Consider the following 20,396-nt stretch of genomic DNA (forward strand, 5'->3'; position numbering starts at 1 on the left):
GGACGCCCGTCATGGGACATTTATTCTGCTGTGTGTTTCTCACCTGGCGCCATTCCATTTGATCCATAGTAACTTATCGAGAGGCAGATTCCATTTTCTAAGGTGGCGGAAAAGGATCCAAACTTGCTGACAGCTTCCTTCTCTATCTGTGTTCTTTCTAAAAGACAAAATCATATCAAGGATATGTCTATTTTTCTCCAGAAGTGTAAGCAGAATTCAGTGGGAATGCAGGCAATGGGGGTCTAAGCTATTCTAATACCATCAATTTAAAAATAATTGACTTGGCTCTTACCAAGGACACAGGGAAGTGAGGCAGAGTTCCAGGGATGGAACGTGAGACTCTTGTTTAAAGGGCTTTAGGTTAAAATGAAGAGAGGATATAAACCAGTTAATGGCTTGGCCATATGCTGGTTATTGATCTGAAGACCATTCACATGACTTTTCAAATGAAAATCACCAAGTCATTCCAAGGTTCTTCACATTTAAAAACACTTTATTAAATCCCCACATTTATAATGCCTTATATTTTCAAACACAATTGAAAATGTTTTGGATCAAGCATAAGTTTTAAAAGGAAATGTATTAAAATGCACATTTGTGGGGCACATGTGGAGGGTCTCAAGTGGTCTATCCTGCTCTCTCATTTCCATTTTATTATCTGCTCCATCATCATATAATAAAAATGGGACAGTGTCAGCTTAAAATACTCTAACCTATGAACAGATTATTTCCTGACTGGGAATTTTTGAATGCTCAATGGGACATCAACAACAACAACAAAAAAAGGATAATGCTTCATGAGAAAGAAAACAATTCACAGTCTGGGAATAAATGTTTGCTTAAGACACTCTGACAAAGGGCTGTTACATAAAATATATGAGGACTCTTAATGGCCAGAAATAAGGAAACAAGCCAAAGAAGAAACAGCCCAAAGCCCCTCTACAGAACCTAACCGAAGAAGATACACAGATCAAAAATAAGCCTATGAAAAGCGTTTTGATGTTGTGTGTCACCAGGGAAATGCAGATGAAAACAATGAGGGAAACGAGGCACCTCTCACAATGGGGAAAACCTAAAGTACCGACGACCCGGAAGGCTGTGACCATTGGGACTACAAAGCTCTCATTCCTTGCTGAAAGGCAGTTTGCTGCATTCTGACAACACGACTCCACAGTACCACATGACCCAGTAACCATGCTCCTCGCTATCTACTCACAGTTCTTAAAAATGTATGCCCACACAAAAACCTAGGCACTTTTGTCCTTATTGGGCCAAACTTGGAGATAAGCAAGATGCCCTTCAGTTGGAGAGTGGATAAACCGACCTATCCAGATAACCACATACTATTTAGTAAGAAGAAGAAATGAAATGGGCTGGGGACATTGGAAAATAGCTCAGTCCTAGAGCATTTTCTAGCACACTCAAGGCCCTAGGTTCAGTCCCTAGTGAGATCTACACACACAGGTAAGTACACACACACATATGCACATGCACACACATGTAGGCACACACATGGACACACATGCCCACATACACAGGCACACACACATGTAGGCACACAGGCACATACACAGGCACATACAAGCACACACAAGCATACAGGTACTCACACACAGGTGCACACACAAAGGCACACACACATGTAGGCAACACATATAGGTATCTACACAGGCACACAAACAGGCACACACACACACACACATGCATGCACAGAAAGAATGAAAAGAGGAAAGAACGATTGTGCCCTGAAAAGGCATTATGGAAATTTGACTTTTTAGTATCAAGCAAAAAAAGCCAACTAGAACATATGTTCAGCAAAAATTTAAATTATGGAAAATACAAATACCCGGGTTTTTAACCACTTAAAGATGTTTTACAAAGCACTGTCTATGATTTAAAAACATGTTTTCCCAACTTAATCTTGTTCACTACCCAGTACATGGGATGGAAGGGAGGACAGTAATGGTTTTCTCAGTTAAGAAGATGTTTAGAGATGGGAAGGCAAAATATTGTGAACTGTATATTGCAGGGGTGACTGGGGAAGGAGACACATGATGGTGTGCTAAAACCTTTAAAGTCTTACCCCCACGCAGTAGTGGCACCTCCTTCTCAGACCACAGGAGCAAGCCTCAGACCTCAGACTCCAACCTGGAAGCTGTGAGACTGCAACAGCAGGTAGCTGCCCCTCCCCCTCTCCCCAAACCCCCCACCCAAGAAAAGCGCAGCAAGAAAAGTTCCATAACCAAACTAGACTCAGAGAGATGGAGCCAGCCGGCAGGGTGCGTGCTGCCTCAGGTCTCATCGGGGAGACAGAGGCAATAAAGCTAAATGAATCTCAACAGAACCCCTCATTAGGCGGCCAAGAGGAGCAGAGCCCCGCAGGCTACAAGCATCACTTGCTTCTCTGTCAGGTCATGTGCGGAAGCTGCTCACATCAGAAGGCAACATAGCTTCTCAAAAATGGCCAGACAGTAAATACTTGAGGACGTGTGGGTCATGTAAAGTCCTTCTCACATACTCTATGCTTTTCTATAGAACAATGCTTTACAAATGTCAAATCTATTCTTAGTTCATGGACTATCCAGAACCAGATCATGGTTCAAGTCTGAGCCAGTGTTTGCAGGGTGGAGAAACCTACGGTTGATGTAACAAAAGATAATCTGAATAGGATTATTAGTAGCAAAGCTAAACACCAATCATTATTTAACTATGTGGAAGGGACATTATTAACTTATATATATATAGATTTATTTATTAACTTTTGTAGAATCATCTACATAAAACATTGAAATGATAAATTGTGGTATGCATGTATATTAATGATATATTATTAAATAATTTTAGAATCTTGTTTTCCAAAGAATATTTAGTGAATGTGAAAATGCTTATAGTGATACAGTCAGAAAGAAATAAACTTGGAACAGTGAGTAACGTGGAGGTTATAACTATTAGCTTCCTTAAATGTTTCAAATAATGCATTTCTCTAAGTATTTAGAATTATACACACACAGACACACCCATATAAAGGGTGTGCATTGTGTAGGCATGTGTGTATGTGGATGTGGACACCTGTGCAGGACCTCGGGCGTGCATTTGTGGAGGCCAGAGGTGGCTCTCAGGTGCTGTCCTCTACTGCCCTCTGCTCTGTCATTTGAAACTGTGTCTCTGACTAAACTTGGGGCCCACTTATTAGGTTAGACTGCCTATCAGTGAGCAGCGGGATCCTGTCATGTCCACTGCCCAGTGCTGGATTACAGCTGTGTACCAAGGCCCTTGACCTTTTGTGGGTGCCAGAGTCCTGAACATGAGTCCTCATTATTACACAGCAAGCACTTTACCAACTATGCCTTCTCCTCAGCCCCAATTAAAATGTTTTTATTAGCTGAACAAAGAAAATTAATTAAAAGTAACATTTTTCTGCGTCACCTTCAACTTGTCACGTGTTGTGTTCTTGACTGTGGAAGGTATCCGTGTGACTAAGCGTACAGGCAAGACGTAGTTGCTGATCCTATCCTTAACTGGATTTGAAAACATTTTAGAAATGAACTTATTCTCTTGTAGGGCTATGAGTCTGGATAAGAAGCAGTTACTCTCTCCAGAGGGTGTTGAAGAGCTCGTGGGCGGTCATTTGTGTCTCCTGTCTCTACTCAGGTAATAAACTCATGATGAAATCTGTCAAATTTTTTAAACATTGCCTTTGAAGTCCAGAGATTGGTATTGTGAAGTAAACTAAGTGAGGGGCACTTGAGGAAACCCCATTGCTTGTAAATCTCAGTAGGGATCAGTTCAAGAGGGCGTGAGTTCGAGTCTGCACAGACCATTAAGCTCGGACTGGACACGATGCACAGTGTTGCTGCGTCAGTTTGCCTGGCCTGGCCCCTTGCTATGGCTAAGAAAACTTGAACAAGAGCTTCTGCCGGGAGGCAGCAAGATCCAGTTAAGAGCCACCGCTGATGCGCCATGCCTGCGGCGTCTCTGTTCAGTGTGTGTGGGAAGACGAACACAAGCAGACAGCAACTGCTGCAGTCTACACCTGAAAAATCCACGCGCGTTGAGTGCGTGGGATGCGTCTGTGGTTCTGTCCTGGGCTGAGCTGGCCCAGCACCACAAAGGCAAAGACACTCACTCATTTCCACTTTCTTTTTAACTTTTTCCTCTTCCCCCTCCTTGTGCTCCTGCTCCTCTTCCTCCTCTTCTTCCTCCTCCTCCTCTTCGTCTGAGCGCTCCTCTTCCTTTTCCTTTTTCACAATTTCCTTCGGGTCTTTCAGGTGAATTATAAAGTTGTGTTTATCTTTTTTTACTTTCACTTTGATGAAAGTTGGGCCTGAGGAAGAACCAAAGGATAGAAAGTGGGCGCATTGAAGATGCCACACCCACACCCACACACCTTGACAAAATGCTTGACAAAAGGATAGAATTAGACAGCAGCTGTCTCAGCACCTCTATACACGGATGCCCAAAGGAGGCATGGACAGGGAGGGTTTTGCAGGCCTTCTTGTCACATCCCAAACCAAATCACAGAGACAAAATACATCGTCTGAAATGGTGAATACTTACATTTAACTATGATAAATCAAATGAGCTAATTAACATGCAAACTTTTAACATTATTTGTATACAATAATATATAATGCATATAATTATGTGGGTGTGGGTGTGTGTATCTCAGAACAGCCTCAAATTCATGATTCTTTTGCCTTAGCCTCATATATGCTGATGTTTCACAAGGGTATTATCATACTTGACATCTATGGCACTATAATGACAGTCATAATTATGTATATATATATATATATATATATATATATAGTGTGTGTGTGTGTGTGTGTATATGTGTGTGTGTATCTTTACAATTACTATTATCACTATGGAGGTTGTAAGCAATTTTATGCTAATTCATTCTCTCTTAACAGTGTTCTGATTCCCCTACCTCCCTTTTATCTCCCTTTTAAATCCAGTCTTTCATTTTCAACTATGGTGGTAGTGTCTCTCAAAATGGATAGGATTAAGATGAAAATGCTGTATTTTCTATGAACCATCTGAACTTTATATAAACTGTTCACATATGCAAGTCTGGGTAAGAGCTAGCATACCAGCAGCAGAGGTCCCTGAGTCCTGTACTGGGGAGCACAAGCCAGAACCACACTATTAACTCAAAGCATATGTTTGCTTTCTGACGTGACAATGTGTTGTAATCAGTATTACTTAATTAACTATTTGCTTATTGCAGTTGCTAATATACCATTGACTGATAAGATAGAAGTATTTAAATATTTTCAACATCTATGATGCTACTATCAACAATGTCTGAGTAAATTCTGAGTTGGTTGATCCCTTGCAGACTCAATTATAAAGCACGTGACCCTGAGAATGCAATGTGGTGTAAAGGTGTGTGCAGTGAGCTGCCTCCCACCATGCTCAGGGGCACAGTGCCTGAAGATCGAAAATGCACTAACATGCCCCCACCCATGACAGTGACAGATCTTGTTAACATACCTCGTTCAAACCTGGTCTTTTCTACTTCAATCTGTCCACCGTCAGAAGGATACAGATAGTAATTTGTCCCTGAGATTTGGATAGGTATGTCTCCCATATTGTATCCTCGGAACTAGAAGAAAACACATTATCACTGGGTGTGGAACTGCAATCGACAATAATCGGCTTACTAGAGTTAGCCAAGTACAGCTTCTAAAAGCTTATTTTTTTTTGTTGAAACAATTATGTCTGCTACCTTGTAGTCTCAGAAACCCGAATCCCATGTTATTATTAATTTTCATGATTATTAGAGACAGGGTTTTATTCAGTAGCTGAGACTGACCTTAAACTCATGATCATCCCGCTTCAGTGTCAGGGAGGCTGGGATTACAGTTGTATGCTAGTCTGCCCACTTATGAGCATTTATAATCTAGTCTAGATAAAATCATGCTTTGTCATCAACATAACATGAGGAAAGACCAAATTTGCTGACTTCCTTTGTAAAGTGAAGTGAAATATTGACATGTGTTGTGTTACTAGGTTGTATATAAAGGACATGTTTATACATCAGATATTGTTGTTCTAGCTGCAGGGGATTCAGGTGCATTTTGAAACCCTAGAGTAAGGAGGGTGGAGTCGTAACTGCCAAGAATAGACAGAACATTTCTTTCCATTTTTTCCTCCCTGTTTTTCTAATACATACACATTTGAGGGAGAAATAGCAAAGAGAGCGCTCAACCAGAGCATATAAACCAGAGCCCCGGCTCCCCACACAGAGGCCTCTAAGTGCATTCAGCAAGTCAAGCCCATTGATTGAGTCGACCTGTGCAGTTGCTTATTTGCATGTTTTAAAACTAAAAGGATAAGTCTTTGGGTCATACTTCCATCTTTGTAGCTCTTGATAATCTAATTTTATGATAGGAAAGAGGTCTGAGACTGTTCTCATTTGGGTGTTTAGCTGTGAGGAAGAGTTTACCGGGTAAACGACTTCCGGTTCTGGAAGCGGGGCGGCCTCCTCTATCGCCTCCAGCGTCTTTACTGGCTCTTCCTTAGGCTTCTCCTTGGAAGAAGACTTTTTCTTCAAAGCCTTAGTATCTTCCTTGTCGGCCTTATCCTTGCCTTTCTTTTTCCCTGCTTCCTTCCCCTTCTTCTCTGCTTTCTTTTCCTCCTTCAGACGTTCCTCCTCAGCCAACCTCTCTTGTTCTTCCTTCCATGCCTGGGGACACAGCAAACAGCTTAGCGGGGATTCTGAGAAAGATCAAATGTGAATTACATTGGGTTAATTTGGGAGGAAATTTAGTATGGTGTTTCTAGGTGTTGTCTCTGGTGTTTTGAAACACTGGGCTGAGAACCTTGTGGTTCTCTTTCATTGTCCCCTTTTCTCTTCTCAGGTCTATGTCACCCCTATGGGGCTCCTTAGAGAACTTGATGCGTTTCAGCTTCTTCTCCCTGTCATTTACACGGCTCAGACTTTTGCTGTCTTTAGCCTGGCCCACAGTAGCAGCCTCTCCAGGGCCTGGCCTGGCTCCTTTCCTACTATTCTCAATTTACATCCCGAATGTGCTTGGTCTGCAAAAAGGTAGAGTACACAGAGAAGCGTTCCCATACAGGGGACTTCAGAAAGGGGGACAAAATACGCTTTTGTTTGTTTGTTTGTTTGTTTGTTTTGTTTTCTGTTTTTTTTTAAGTCAGGTGTTTCCAAGCATGTTGGTACATACTTGCAGTTTATCACTTGGGAGGCTGAGGGAGGGGAACTAAGACTGTGTGGATATATAGTCTCAAATAGAAGAAGCTCTGAGTTGATGTTAACTCACAAACAAAAGTCACATAATATGGGTAACTAAGCCACTTTGAATAAAAAAATCTAAACCAAGACTTTGAAAGTATATCTGTAGGATTGCAGATAAGGGACTTATGAAGTAAGATTCATAAAACAAGTTTCTGGTTGCTTGAATACAGAGAATGAACAAGTGTAAGTAAGGGGTATAAAGATGACAGGTTGAGTGACGGGTCCTCTCAGAATTACAGTATGACTTTTGAAAAGGCAGTACTTGGACAGATACTGGCTGAGTCATTTCTAGAGGTGATTATAGGCATTGATCCCAACATTCAGAAAGGTTAATAAATCTAAGAATAAAGTTAACAGTGGTGTGGCAAACCTAGCTTATATTGATTTAAAGAGATGACTGATAATTTGCTGGGAGGGAATTTTATGCGATACTTGCTAAAAAAGCCACAATCAAAAAAGACATATAAATGTAACTAAGTACAATGTTTAAAACAAAGCCAACAGGTGATCAGAATGTACCCATTTATACTTACTGTATTAGATTTCATTACTATCTGTGCTGTATATGAGAGACAAACGGTACACACAGCTATGCTGTTCCCAGCTCAGGTTTTTACAATGCTACACTGGAAGCTTGAAATCAGCCTTTGTTGGAATATTTACACAACAAAAATTAGCCAATGCTATATCTAGGAGATTGGTTGACCACTGATTTATTGTGCTAAAAAAATTAATGGGCAGAATGTTATAAATAATGATTCAGTTCAAGTGCCTGTGACTACTACACTGCACTGTGAGTAAAAAGGGGAAACTATCCTTTCAGCATTCAAATTCTCCTTCTTGACTTAGCCAAATTGTTATTGTTATTGACAAATAAATGGGATACACCCCTTTTATAATTTTGCTTTTGTCTCACTAACATAAATGAAAATATTGATCAGTACTAGTTGTGAAATGGTACTTATCTGTCAATTGTAACGAAAGGACACAATAACGTAATCAAAAATCAGTGAAAGCATGTGGAAGTATTAATTTGCTAAGTGAACTTTGCCATGAAGTTTACTATAAGATATGCTAACATTTACAGATTATATACCAAGTTTACCATCCATGACATTTACTCAAAAGTTATGTGTACCTATGTGTACACCCCCATTTTTCTCGAGAGCAACTGCTAAATGCTTACCAGATGATCACAGAATGGTTTCAAAGCAGCTAAAGAGAAAAGGTAAACTGTCTACAAATAATGTAAAATGTGACAATTTATTAACATCTATGATGTCAGCAGAGAAGGAGATTGATGTCTTAAGAGTCCTATGAGGAAATGAGAAACCCAACCAAAAAATTATATAAATAGAAAAACTATGCTTAATGAATAGGGGCAAAATAAAGCCATTTTCAGATAAGTAACAACTGACTTTAATAGAGACTGTAATATTATGATATAATAAGAACCAGATATTTGGTCTTCATTCTTGGGTCCTGGCACAGAGCTCTCAAATCCCCTGGAATTCTGTGAGTGATAGGACTGTCTTTTGTTCTAATGAGGCAACTCTTGCCAAACCCTTAGATGGTTTCAGAATGGGGTAGAAGCTGCTCACCAGAAAGATCAAACCCAGGTTAGAAGCTGGGAACTTTCAGAGTGTTCCCCTTCCCCTCTCCACAACCTTCAAGGATGAGAGAGGAGCTGCAGATGGATTTAATAATTGATTGTACTTGGATAATAAAAAATCCATAAAAGCTCCTAAACCACACAGTTTGGAGAAGTTCCGCATCAGTGAATGAACCCACATTCTAGGAGGGTGACTCACAAGGCTAGAAGGTGGCCCAAATCGGAGCAAACCTACATTACCCATGAACATGCAAACCGAACACCTCTGTCCATTTGTGCACAGGTGCTTGTGTGAATTGTAACCTATCAAACTTTGACATTTCTTATTCTAGGAACTGCAAGGATAGTGCAGGAAAGAATCTTGAACAATCACAGAAGCACTCACTACTTTTGTAATTAGAAGTTCGAATAAAAACATATGAAAAAAGTATCAAACATTTTCAATAACAGTAAAGAGTATAAGCTACCATGAGTCAATCATTCACAGCCCTGGGGTGTGGTTATGCATAAGTAATGAGATATAAATTCCCAAAGACTTGTCACTTGGCAGAGCTGTGAAGGCATAGGGCTTTTCACCGAGACATCAATCAACTCTGAGGCTTTAGCTAAAGAGATCACGTCCCATGACTAGCACACACTCTCAGTCAGAAGGAAATTTTGGCCTTGTGATTGATCTGTGACATTTGTCTTGGATTACCTTGAGAGAGCCTTCTAATACGAAGGGGATCTTGTCTTTTTCTTTTTCTTTTTCTTTCTCTTTCTCTTTCTCTTGGTCTGATAGTTCTGTTTTGCTGGATACTTTATTACCTGTAAGCGAAGAAAATCAAACTTTTTAGCAATCACAAGAAGACCAAGCCTCTGAGCTAGAGGCAAACTCAAAGGCTCTCAGGTTCATCTCCTTGTTAAAATCTCTAAATCTACTCCCTTGCCATCTTCACAGCCATACCTGAGTGGGGCTGAGTCTTTGGTGATGGCATCTCACAACACATTCACCCTGTGTTGACACGTTGTTTGAAACCCTCTCCCTGAAATTTTCAGCTAATTAATCTTTAGTACCTCAGAACCACAGGAACTCACCTAACACCCCATCCCATAATGAGACCCCTCTCTTGCCATTGCTGTCTTTCTGTCTTTCAAACCTTCTGACATCTTTTCTGACAGGAATCGACTTGGTTCAATACCTGCCAGGTACATTCTGCACTGAAATAACCAGCTTATATCCTAGGTATTGAGGTTTTGGTTTGCTCAGTAGCATTGTATCCAAAAGGTGGTCAGCATTTCCCCTGCCAGTAGGTAAGGATGGCATCAGCCTTTCTTTCATTTCTATGTTGTCCCTCTCATTACTCTAAACATTTAGTGAAGTCTTGTTGGGCTCCCATAGGAGGAAGCTCAACTACTGATAAAAATAACTGTTTCTCTGTATACCCAAGGATTCTTTATTAGAGTGCTTTATGTTTTGCTTTAGAGTCAGGCCATATACAAACTACTCTAGTAACAGAAAGAGGCTACAGATTTTTTTTTTAGAACTTTCATATCTTGATCTCACTATGAGATGCCACTTTCAACTTTAGTATCATAAATAATAGTGCTAGCAGAAAGATGCTTTTCTATGGACTGTGAAATGTCTATACTTTCTAGATGAAAGTATATATTTCACTTCTTTATTGTCTTCCTTAAAACTTATCTTGCTCTTTGTTACCTTCTTTTTTCTTTCCTAATGTACCCAAAGTTCTAGAAATTAGCCAAGACCTAGAGGTGAACAAAATCAAAGATGTGTATTTATCCAAGATCTGGTCAAGTCCATGCCATAGGCCTCTGGCAAGCTCTTCCCACTTCCCCCCAGATTCCTACTTCCAGGAGGTATTTGAATACTTATTTGCTGCTTGAAGAAGAGTCTTGATTTAATCTTGCTGTTGTAATCTACAATTATCCTCTTGAGACCCACCAACTCTGACTTTACCTCCCACACTGTCAATAAATTTATTTGATGGAACCCACAGATTCTATCAGCAAGGATTTTGGCATTTCCCCAACTCATTGTATTTAATCTGCACAGCATATTAAAAATCTTTCAGAGCTCATAGAAGATGGGACAGTGACAAACATTCCTGTGTCTTACTCAGGTACAATGTTATCACATTTGGAATGCAGCAGTTCCATTATTATAAAAAGTGAAGACTCACAGGCATTTGAGGGCAACCTTTTAGTCGTAGACCATTTGGGTTTGAAACTAAAATAGGAAAATTCCTATTACTCTGTGAATAAATGCAATGACTACTTACTTTTAGATTTTTTGGGGCCAGCAATTTTGCTGGCAGAAGTTTTGGCAGTAGTGGCTTTCAGTTCCATCTCAATCTTCGTCCTGTTGAGCTCCTCAGCCATTTTGGCTTCCTGGTACTTCGCTTCTTCCTGTGTGACCCAGTCTTCAATAGATTTTGCAACAAGTTCTAAGTAATTCCTAAATGAGACAAAGATAAAAGGATGGGAGGTGAGAGTCCTTACTAAAGCCAGTAAGAACACTGGGTGCCAGTGGTGTGAACAAACTCTTTAAAATATGCAAGGATTCTGAGCTGTCCAAGGGGCAAAGGGGCCAGATACTAATCTTGGCTGAGTGTCGGAAAAATGCCCACTTCTCTTCACAGTTAAAGAAGTAAAGCTTAACAGTGAGGCCTTTCCATCCAAGTGAAGAACTAAAGAAATTTTGGAAAGGTTTGCTTTTTAGTGTATGTGCATGTGTGGGCCTGTATGTGCAGGGTGAGAACAGAGCACCCGTGTCTCTGGAACCAGAGTTACAGCTGGGCGGGTGCCTCCTGACATGAGTTCTCGGAACCTTCATCTGGAAGGGCAGTGGGAGCTGTAACTGCTTGGCCCTGTTTGGATTAACCTCAAGAGAGTTAGTGGCAGTTGAGTTGAAGATTATTGGGATGTGACATAGTACAATCAGCATCTTCTCAGTCTAAGTTTACAGCACATTGGAACCAGCTACTTCAGGTACTTCATTAGAGAAAACCCTCTTGTCCTCCTCTAAGGCTTATTGACTTTAGGAGCATCTACCTTATAAATCCAATTCCTTAAGCTGCTCACACATTTGTGCTCCTCCCAGGAGCTGCTGCTTCCTAAGAATGATCCATTGCTGCTTGCAAATCTGTTTTGACCATTTATACTGCTCAGTGTGTGTGCTTTTAAGTGAAACGTTAATACGCCTACATAGGTATATAAAGAGTTCTCTTCTGAATGGAAATAAATGGACACATTTAGACTTGAGAAATGCTAGTTTTTAAAAATGAAATAAGGTTTAATATTTGAAGAAATAAATAAATAAATAATAAAGCTAGATGAATGGTATATTTAGGATGCATCGTAATTTGATTTATTGTTTCTTCTTTTTCCTCCTCCTCCTTCTCTCTCTACCTCTCTCTGTGTATAGAAGGGTGTGTGTTTATGCTATAGCACACGTGTAGAAGACAGAGACGAATGGTAGAAATCTGTGGTCTTTTCTCACATGAGTCCTGGGGAATCAAATCATCAGACTTGATGATGTTTACCTTTACCTGCTTTGTATACCTTTATTTCTTTCTGAAGTTGTACAATAAAAATAGTAAATTATGAATTATAGTATTCAACTCCTTCCTTTAGAAGGTACCAGGCATCTCCAACTCTGTGAGTCACCAAGCAAATGCCTCATGTTCTACCAAGGTTGCCACATCAAAGCTGGTTTGTAGCTGAGGGCACTGCCAGTTAAGTAAGTAAACATCATGAAAGGATTGTTATTTTCTAATATTCTTCTTCCAGTTAGTTAGTAAATTAAAATTACTTAGAAAGATTGTATTTGTAATAACTTTAGAATCAACTCTTTCCCTTTTATCACTGCCCCTTTCTAACTCACTCTCTTTTCTTCTTAGGAGGACTACAACAGCCTCTAACTAGTCTCACAGTATGTGTGTGTGTGTGTGTGTGTGTGTGTGTGTGTGTGTAGGGGGTTGTACCCTCAGACATCTAAAACTTATTCTCAAATCAGCAAATAGGCTTGGCCTTTAAATTTATAAGTTAGATAATTTCTTTCTTATCCTTAGTTCCTTTCAACGAATATGTCGCACGAAGAATGTAATTCCTGAGAGCTGAGAAGATTTCTCAGTTGGTAAAGTGCATGCTGTGCAAGCAGGAGGGCCTGTACTCATGCAGAAAAGCCAGGGGTGCTGGCAAAGCCACTTAGAATCCCAGGTCAGAGAGAGGTACTTAAAATCCCATAGGGGCAGGGAAACCTGATCACTGTCTTTCCCACAGTTTATGCAAATCAGTGAGACACTGGCCAGTGAAAGGCCCAGCATCAAATAAGAGAAACAACAAACGGATGGCACCTGATTGGCGCCTAAGGAATGACACCCCAGATTGACTCCTGGCTTCCACATGCACAGCCATACAGATGTGTCCCCATCTGCATACACCATCTGCACATGTGCATGCAGATGAACACGCCCACTCATAATTAAACAAACAAACCACAGTTCTCCCGAGTGTCCCCAAAAAAGGGCATCTAGGCTCAGATAACGCCAAGTTTGTGTTCAAGTGAGGATAAGCACTACGTGCTTCAGCCACTTTATCACGCGCAGATATTTGGTGAATTGATTTATTCCAAATGTATTCCAGTTACAGTTTTAAAAGTAAAGATTCCCGAAGTGGGTATCGATGACAATTGGCATTGGGTAGTCATGACAATTCAGCATATTGTTTAAGCTATAAATGCAAAGAGCTGTGATTCTTCTGATTAAAAATTGTCACTTTACAGGTGGAAGTAACATTTCTAGATAATTTCAAAATGGGATTCTGCAGTGGGTTGAGTAAGAGTGGCCCCCATAGGCTCATACATTGTCACCAGGGAGTGGAAATATTTGAGCATCAGAAGGATTAGGAGATGTGGCTTTGAGGAAGGAGGTATGTCACCTGGAGTGGGCACTGAGGTTTTTAAAGCCCATGCCAGGCTCAGTCTCTTTGCCTGTTGGTTGTGGATCAAGAAGCTCTCAGTTATTGCTCCAGTGCTATGCACGTCTGTTTCATACCATGATCACCGTGGACTAGCCCTCTAAAGCAGTAAGCAAGCCTCCAATTAAATGTTTCCTTTTATAAATTCCTTGTTCATGGTATTTCATCACATCAGAAGAAAATTCACTAAGACAAGTTAGCAGCAGGGACTGGGTGGGGCATTGCTGTGACAGGTTTGACCCTGCTGCTTGCTGGAGGAACACGGAATGCCTAGAACTTTAAACTAGGAAATCAGTTGAATATTTTAAGTGGGCTTATTGGGCCACCATACGAATGGCATGGAAACCAGTGGTGTTGAGGCTGACGTGGACTGTGGTGGTTCAACCCGAGAGGGTTTAGAGGGGGAGAATATCAGCAGCTGACCTAGAGATCATTCTTGTGATATTTTGGAAAAGGATGTGATTGCTTTTGCCCTTGTCCTGAAAAACTGCCTGAGGTTAAATCGAAGAGTTTCGGCAGAGGTTTCAAGACAGCCTTGTATTGATGGTGTTGTGTGGTAATTAGTGATCACCCTTGTGCTGATAGACAATAAAACAGAGCAAATAAGGCAGAGAGAACTATGGAATGTAGGCTTTAATAAAAAGAGCACCAGGAAATGCAGTCTAGTGCTCAAGAAAAACCTGATGCTACTTGGAATAAAGGGAGTGGTAACTTCAGGGCCAGACCCTATCCAGTTAATACTGCGACCTGAGAGAGGGCAATGTTTGAGGGATTTCCTAGGCCTAAACAACAACAGAAAGCTTGTGTGGATATAATTCAAGGAGGGGCCAGGTTTTAGCCCAAGCAAGCAGAAGAACTTAGCAGCTTTGTCCATGTGGTTCTGAAATTAGAATCAAGAAAGATAAGGAAAAGGAGTTGGACAATCTTCTACCATGTTTGAGGAAAGCCACCGAGGCCAGGTGTGTGGCAGGGGAGTTCCTGCATGGAGGCTCAGCGAGGCCATTGTGTGAGGCTGTGAAGGCGAGGCCTGGGTTGCTTTGGAGTCTCTAAGATGTTGGAAGTGCCACAACCATAGATACCTGACAAGGAGAGCTGCAGACCAGAAGAGAGAAGTGTGTTTCAGTCAGCAAAGCAGGGACCAAAAAACATCTTTAGGTCAGATAGAAATACCTTTGCATCAGCTATAGAGATACAGGATTGGAGTTTGCCCTGCTGTCTTTGGTCCAGGATTTCCTGACTCGGCTCCCTCGACTCTCTTTTGGAATGGTAATGTATGCACTGTGCTACTGCGTGATGAGTGTGCATGCTTTTTGCTTTTACAGGGGTTATAGGCAAGAGACTGTCTCGATCTCAGAAGAGACTTTGAACTTATAAATAATAGTGTTGAGACTGTGCAAGTGTATGGTGACTTTTGTAATCAAGGCCTCCATGAAATGCTTCCTTTTATAAGCATTTTATAAGGTCGTGGTGTTTCATCATAGCAACAGAATACTCCTGCTTGTTAGGTATGAAGGCACTGCATTTGCATTTTTAGTATTTTAATGAAATAGCATTGGTGTTTAGTAACTCCATATGTCATATAAAGTAATTAAACATGGATTAAATGAGCTTGCACAGTTTCTAAAAGAATATAAATAGAATTATATCACAAAAGGCACATACTGAGGGGGAACTAAGAAAACTCTATCTAGCAAAAGAAAGGGATTGATATTAAAACAGAGACATATTTGGAGACTTAAGCAGTAAGAATGAAACCACATCATTGGAAATAAAAGCACATAGATTGCTTTTCAATATCCCTAAAATTGTTATTTATTCATATTAGAATTCCTTAAGAGTCAGACTTTTGAATGAAAATTCAGGCTATTATTTGAAGGAAAAATGACATAGAAAATGTGAGAGTGGTGGATGGGCAGGAAAACTTAGAAGCCTTTGTTTCTGGTGGGGTTTATCCTGCTGCTCTGTGCCTGAGGTGCTGTCCAAAGACAGAAGTTCTCCTACAGGGGAAAGTGTCCCCTCTTTAACATAAGCTAATTTCCTGTTAGTGTAGTGAAGGACAATATGGGCCTTTTATTGCATTGTTAAAAGTTACATTCAACTAAGAAAGGTGAATTTAAGCACACAGAATCTGAGTTTGCACTCAAAAATGAGTTTGGAGACATACACTTTGCTTGGAGAGAGAGGAGAGAGAGAGAGAGAGAGAGAGAGAGAGAGAGAGAGAGAGAGAGAGAGAGAGAGAGAGAGAGAATACACAAATTCATTACTTTAAAGACAGACATTATTATATCCCTTTAAGAAATGAATATTTGTCATGAACAGACTCAGCTTAAATCTGTTATATATTAGTCATAAGGAAAATGTAAATTACCCATATCTAACAAAGAATTAGAAAACCTGAATAAAGGATTTGCCTTAGAGGTACTGAAAACATAGGCAATTACAGTATTCATCCTATACAAATTTCAGGCTTGGTTTATTTATTTTATACAAAATGATATCGTATTTTCATATTTAAATGTTTAATTGTGTGTGTATGTTCCTGAGTGTAAGTATATGCACCACAGCATACAGGAGCCCACAGAGGTCAGAAGAGGATGTTGAATCCTCTGGAACTAGAATGATTGATGGTTGTGAGCCACACTATGGGTCCTGAGAACTGACCCTGAGTTCTCTGCAAGGGCAACAAGTGCTTTTAACCACTGGATTCTCTCTTCAGACCTAATATCATCATTTTTGGTAGGATGAAAATAAATTTGTAAATCACTTTGGGTAGCACGGACATTTTAACAATTAGTTCTCCCAGCCCAGCACCATAGAATATCTTTTCACTCATCTGGGTTTTATTTTTCAGTAAATAGATATTTCACCCCTTATTTATATTTATTTTATTCTTATTGGTGCTATGAAAAAGGGTTTGATTTCTTATATTCTTTTCTAGATGCTCTTTGATTTAAAATGTTACTACAATGTGCAGTTTCATATTTTTTAAGCAGTGAGCCTGCTGAGTTTTGTCAGTAGCTCTTCTAGTGTTGAAAAAGACTCTCATTCCTCAAGAGGACTCTGCACTGTGTCTCTTTGCTTTGCTAGTGTACTGCTTAGATTATCCATAGCTGTGAAGTTAGCAAGACTTAGCTGTTTTCCACTTAAGTATTCTTACTTGGCTTTGATTTACAGGTTATAGAATTCTCATAAGCTACCTGGGGATGGGGGATGTTCCCTGTTCATCTCCATGTTTTATCTTTTGAATCAGGGTGGTGTGCAGCAGTGTGGCGCTTCAGCAGACTCAGTCCCTGAATGAGTTGCACATCCCCAGAGTCACCCTGCCTGCCTCTGAGCAATGCAGGATGTCTAAGATAAAGAATGACTCATTTCCTGGATTGGGCTTCCTCAAAAGACCTCCATGGTCCATTCTTCTCGAGGAACCCATGGTGGTATCAGTGGTTTGCACTGCTGTCCTGGGATGTGATGAAGTGGAGGGCTATGTGGGTGGCCGTGGTCTGCACTCAGTGGTCTGCACTCGATGGTCTGCACTCTGTGGCCTGCACTGCTGCAGAAGCCTATGTTTGGGCCCATGGTTCTACTACAGCCAGGGCCAGTGATGACCTCCAGAGTGGCCTGTGCAACCACCAGAGACCAAGCAGAAGTCCTTGGCATGTGGTGCTGATGGAGACCATGTGGTGGGTGTTTGCGTCCAAACTACTATTGCCAGCAACCAGGATCCAGGCTCCTGCTGACTGAAAAGGGCAGGGAAGCTACTTTTGCACTGGTATGGATGACCTCAGATACAGTTGAGTGAGGACATGGAAGGCTTCTGGGACAACCCCTACTCTGCCCAAAATAGCAGCCTAAAGAAGAAGCACCAAAGAGGACTCTTAACTACTGTGATAAGGTTGATGACTGTAGCAAGTAGATGGTTTCTGGCCAGGGGTGTGGGTGGAGAAGGACTCAGTTTACTTTAGGGGGCCAGCCACCAGGAATTTGACTATGTTTCAGTGGATATATGGACAATGCAAATTGGACTTGTCTTTTTTTCTTTTCTTCTTTTTTTCTTTCTTCTTTTTTTTCTGGGGAGGGGGAAGTGAGTGTGATTGGGTTGCATGATGAGAAATTCCCAAATAATCAATAAAAATATTACATTATAAAAAAAAAGAAATACAGACAAACAGTTCAAATACACCTACTACACACCTTAAATCATCTTATAACCTTCACATGAACGTGTTAATGGCCATCGGCTCCCCAGTTTATTCCTCAGGTCCACTTCACTTGTCTTTTTGTATTCCTGAGGGTTATACTATTGCCATACACACAGTAAATGTTGAGTATGCATTAGACAGCATTGAAATAAAAAGAGGCATATGCTATTATTAGTAAGAAGAGAGGTACATTCTAAGGGAACACATGAATGAAAAGCAAAACCAAAACAAAAATAACTACTGAGAATTAAAAAGACTCAGTGGCTCTTAGACCTCCTGAGAACTTGACCACTTATTTTGATAGTCTTCAATTACTGTACCCTAGAACTTTTTTCAGACCCATTATAGAATTAACAAATATCAGTGAGTTTAGTAGTAACCTCTTCAGCGTCACAGACTCAATCTTATTATGGTTTGAAATGAACAGAAATTACTTTAACAGCATCTCTATTAGATTCTATGTGGGCAAGAGTGACATTCACTCCATATGCTTTAGTATGCCTATATACATAGGCACAGTGTACAACCATAGCACACAGTACATACTGATTTACGGAGCTAAGTTGAATCTGTGGCACGATACAGATGCTTTCAGTGAGTTGAGCCACAAAGACCAGATTGGGGAACCAGAACCTAAATGGCTAACTCAGGCACTGCTTAAGTAACAGAATCATCTAAGTCACCTGAATCCAACATTGGAGTGAAGAGCAATATTCCAGTATTCACAATGCAGACGCTGTAGATTCATTGGATTATGAAAAACCAGAAGCAGAGAGTTGTCCTGCGTGTGGTAGTAAGAGTCAACACAGCGGTACTGCTGATGAGCCTCCTGAAGGACCTGGAGGTAGAACAATTGTATTGCTTTGTTGTTTTGCCTCCAGGAGAAGAGGCGATTGCTCCAGCAGCATCCCTAACCCTGCTTTCCCCCACTTCATCACCGCATTGTTGGGCAACTGGGTTCCCAGCGGATTCTTTTCTAACTACTAGAAAACGAGAACATAAAATAAATAAAAGTAGGTAGGCCTCAGGGGTGGAGGTACTTGCTAAGCCCTCTCCACAAGTATTAGTCAATAATAGTCAGTTCTTTATCTAACAGTTTTCTTTGTCTCAATGTAGGTTAACTTAGTTTTAGCATTACTAAATATTGCAGATAAAATGGGCATCATATACTAGGATGAGCTTGACCTGCTCCAAGTTCCTAAACTGGACACCTAAGCCCCTAGTGGCTAACACTGGAGGACCTTGGGGGAGGTTAAGAGTGTGAGGATCTCACACTAGGATTGTGTCCTTATCATCTGGGACCCTGGAGAGCTTGCTCTCTCGTTTCCCTCCCCCTGCTATGGAAAACACAGCAAAGCAGCATCATGTGCAAGGCAGGAAACAAGTCCCATCAGAACCCAGCCATACTCGCACCTGAATTTTGTTCTCACACTTCTTAAGCTCTGACACCCTTCTACTGTTTAAGCTGCCCAGCCTGACGTATTTTGTTATGGAAGCCTGAGTAGACTAAGACCATAGCTAACATTTTTTTCTTTTCCTAAATGTCAGGTCTCATTTGCCAGCTGATAAAGGAGCTGCCAAGAAGAGGGTTTGTAGGCTCTGGTGCTGGAGTTCAAGCCAGCTGTCTTCCAGCTCCGACCTCTCTCTCACTCTCACACACTGCATCCTCTGTGTAAACTGCACGGTTCTAATGAAGTGAGGTCCGTGGTCTTTCTGAAAGATGCCACAGTCGCTATTCGCCCTCTACCTCTGCCCTGTTATGAAATATACCACCCGCAGCCTGCACTGCTGCGGGAGCCTCCAGCAGAGGGCACCAAGGCATTGCTGCTCGCACTGTTCCCTTCTCAGTGTCAGTCAACAAGAAGGAAGGTGTCTACAGGAGAAGGAAGCAGACAACAAGGGGGTTTTGTGTTCTCGGTGCCGATTTACCATATGCAGCTCTGTGTGCCTGCCCTGGGGAAAATCTCACGGAATGGCAAGCATCGCCCGGAAAGGGTCGTTTCAGTTTTGCCTTCATTTCTATACTAGTGATAGATTGGAAATAATAAATTTATTATTATTAGGGTCTCTGCCATCTTTGACTGTTAGGGAATGTAGTGGTGACATTTCCACAGCAGTGATTGCCTCTTAGCATTTGAAGTGTTTGCATTATCCTTCCTTTTTATCAACTGGTGTTTGCCCTTCGCATGTCATTGTTGCTCTCCTGTGGTTCAGGAAGAGTGACCGGTGATGGTGCTGTAACTCAGTGCGATGTGTTTGCCTGATGTAAGCAAGGGCATGGGCTTGATCGCCAGAACCGAAAACTGACAACTATCACCACAGCAAGAAATGATCAGCAGGAAGA

General features: G+C 41.0%; 1 protein-coding gene across 1 annotated transcript in view; it reads right to left on the reverse strand.

Annotated features, from left to right (window-relative positions):
- Spag17 (sperm associated antigen 17) overlaps positions 1–20,396 on the reverse strand; it is a 206,915-nt gene that overhangs the window by 70,110 nt on the left and 116,409 nt on the right. Inside the window, exons 18-24 of the mRNA XM_052178557.1 lie at positions 18,736–18,890; positions 11,159–11,334; positions 9,574–9,683; positions 6,452–6,691; positions 5,497–5,608; positions 4,127–4,324; positions 44–157 (exon numbers count right to left, since the gene is read on the reverse strand). Of these exons, the coding sequence (XP_052034517.1) occupies positions 44–157; positions 4,127–4,324; positions 5,497–5,608; positions 6,452–6,691; positions 9,574–9,683; positions 11,159–11,334; positions 18,736–18,890 (1,105 nt within the window). The remainder of the gene's footprint in view (positions 1–43; positions 158–4,126; positions 4,325–5,496; positions 5,609–6,451; positions 6,692–9,573; positions 9,684–11,158; positions 11,335–18,735; positions 18,891–20,396) is intronic.

This window comes from Apodemus sylvaticus, chromosome 4 (assembly GCF_947179515.1).
Source record: "Apodemus sylvaticus chromosome 4, mApoSyl1.1, whole genome shotgun sequence".
NCBI lineage: Eukaryota > Metazoa > Chordata > Mammalia > Rodentia > Muridae > Apodemus > Apodemus sylvaticus.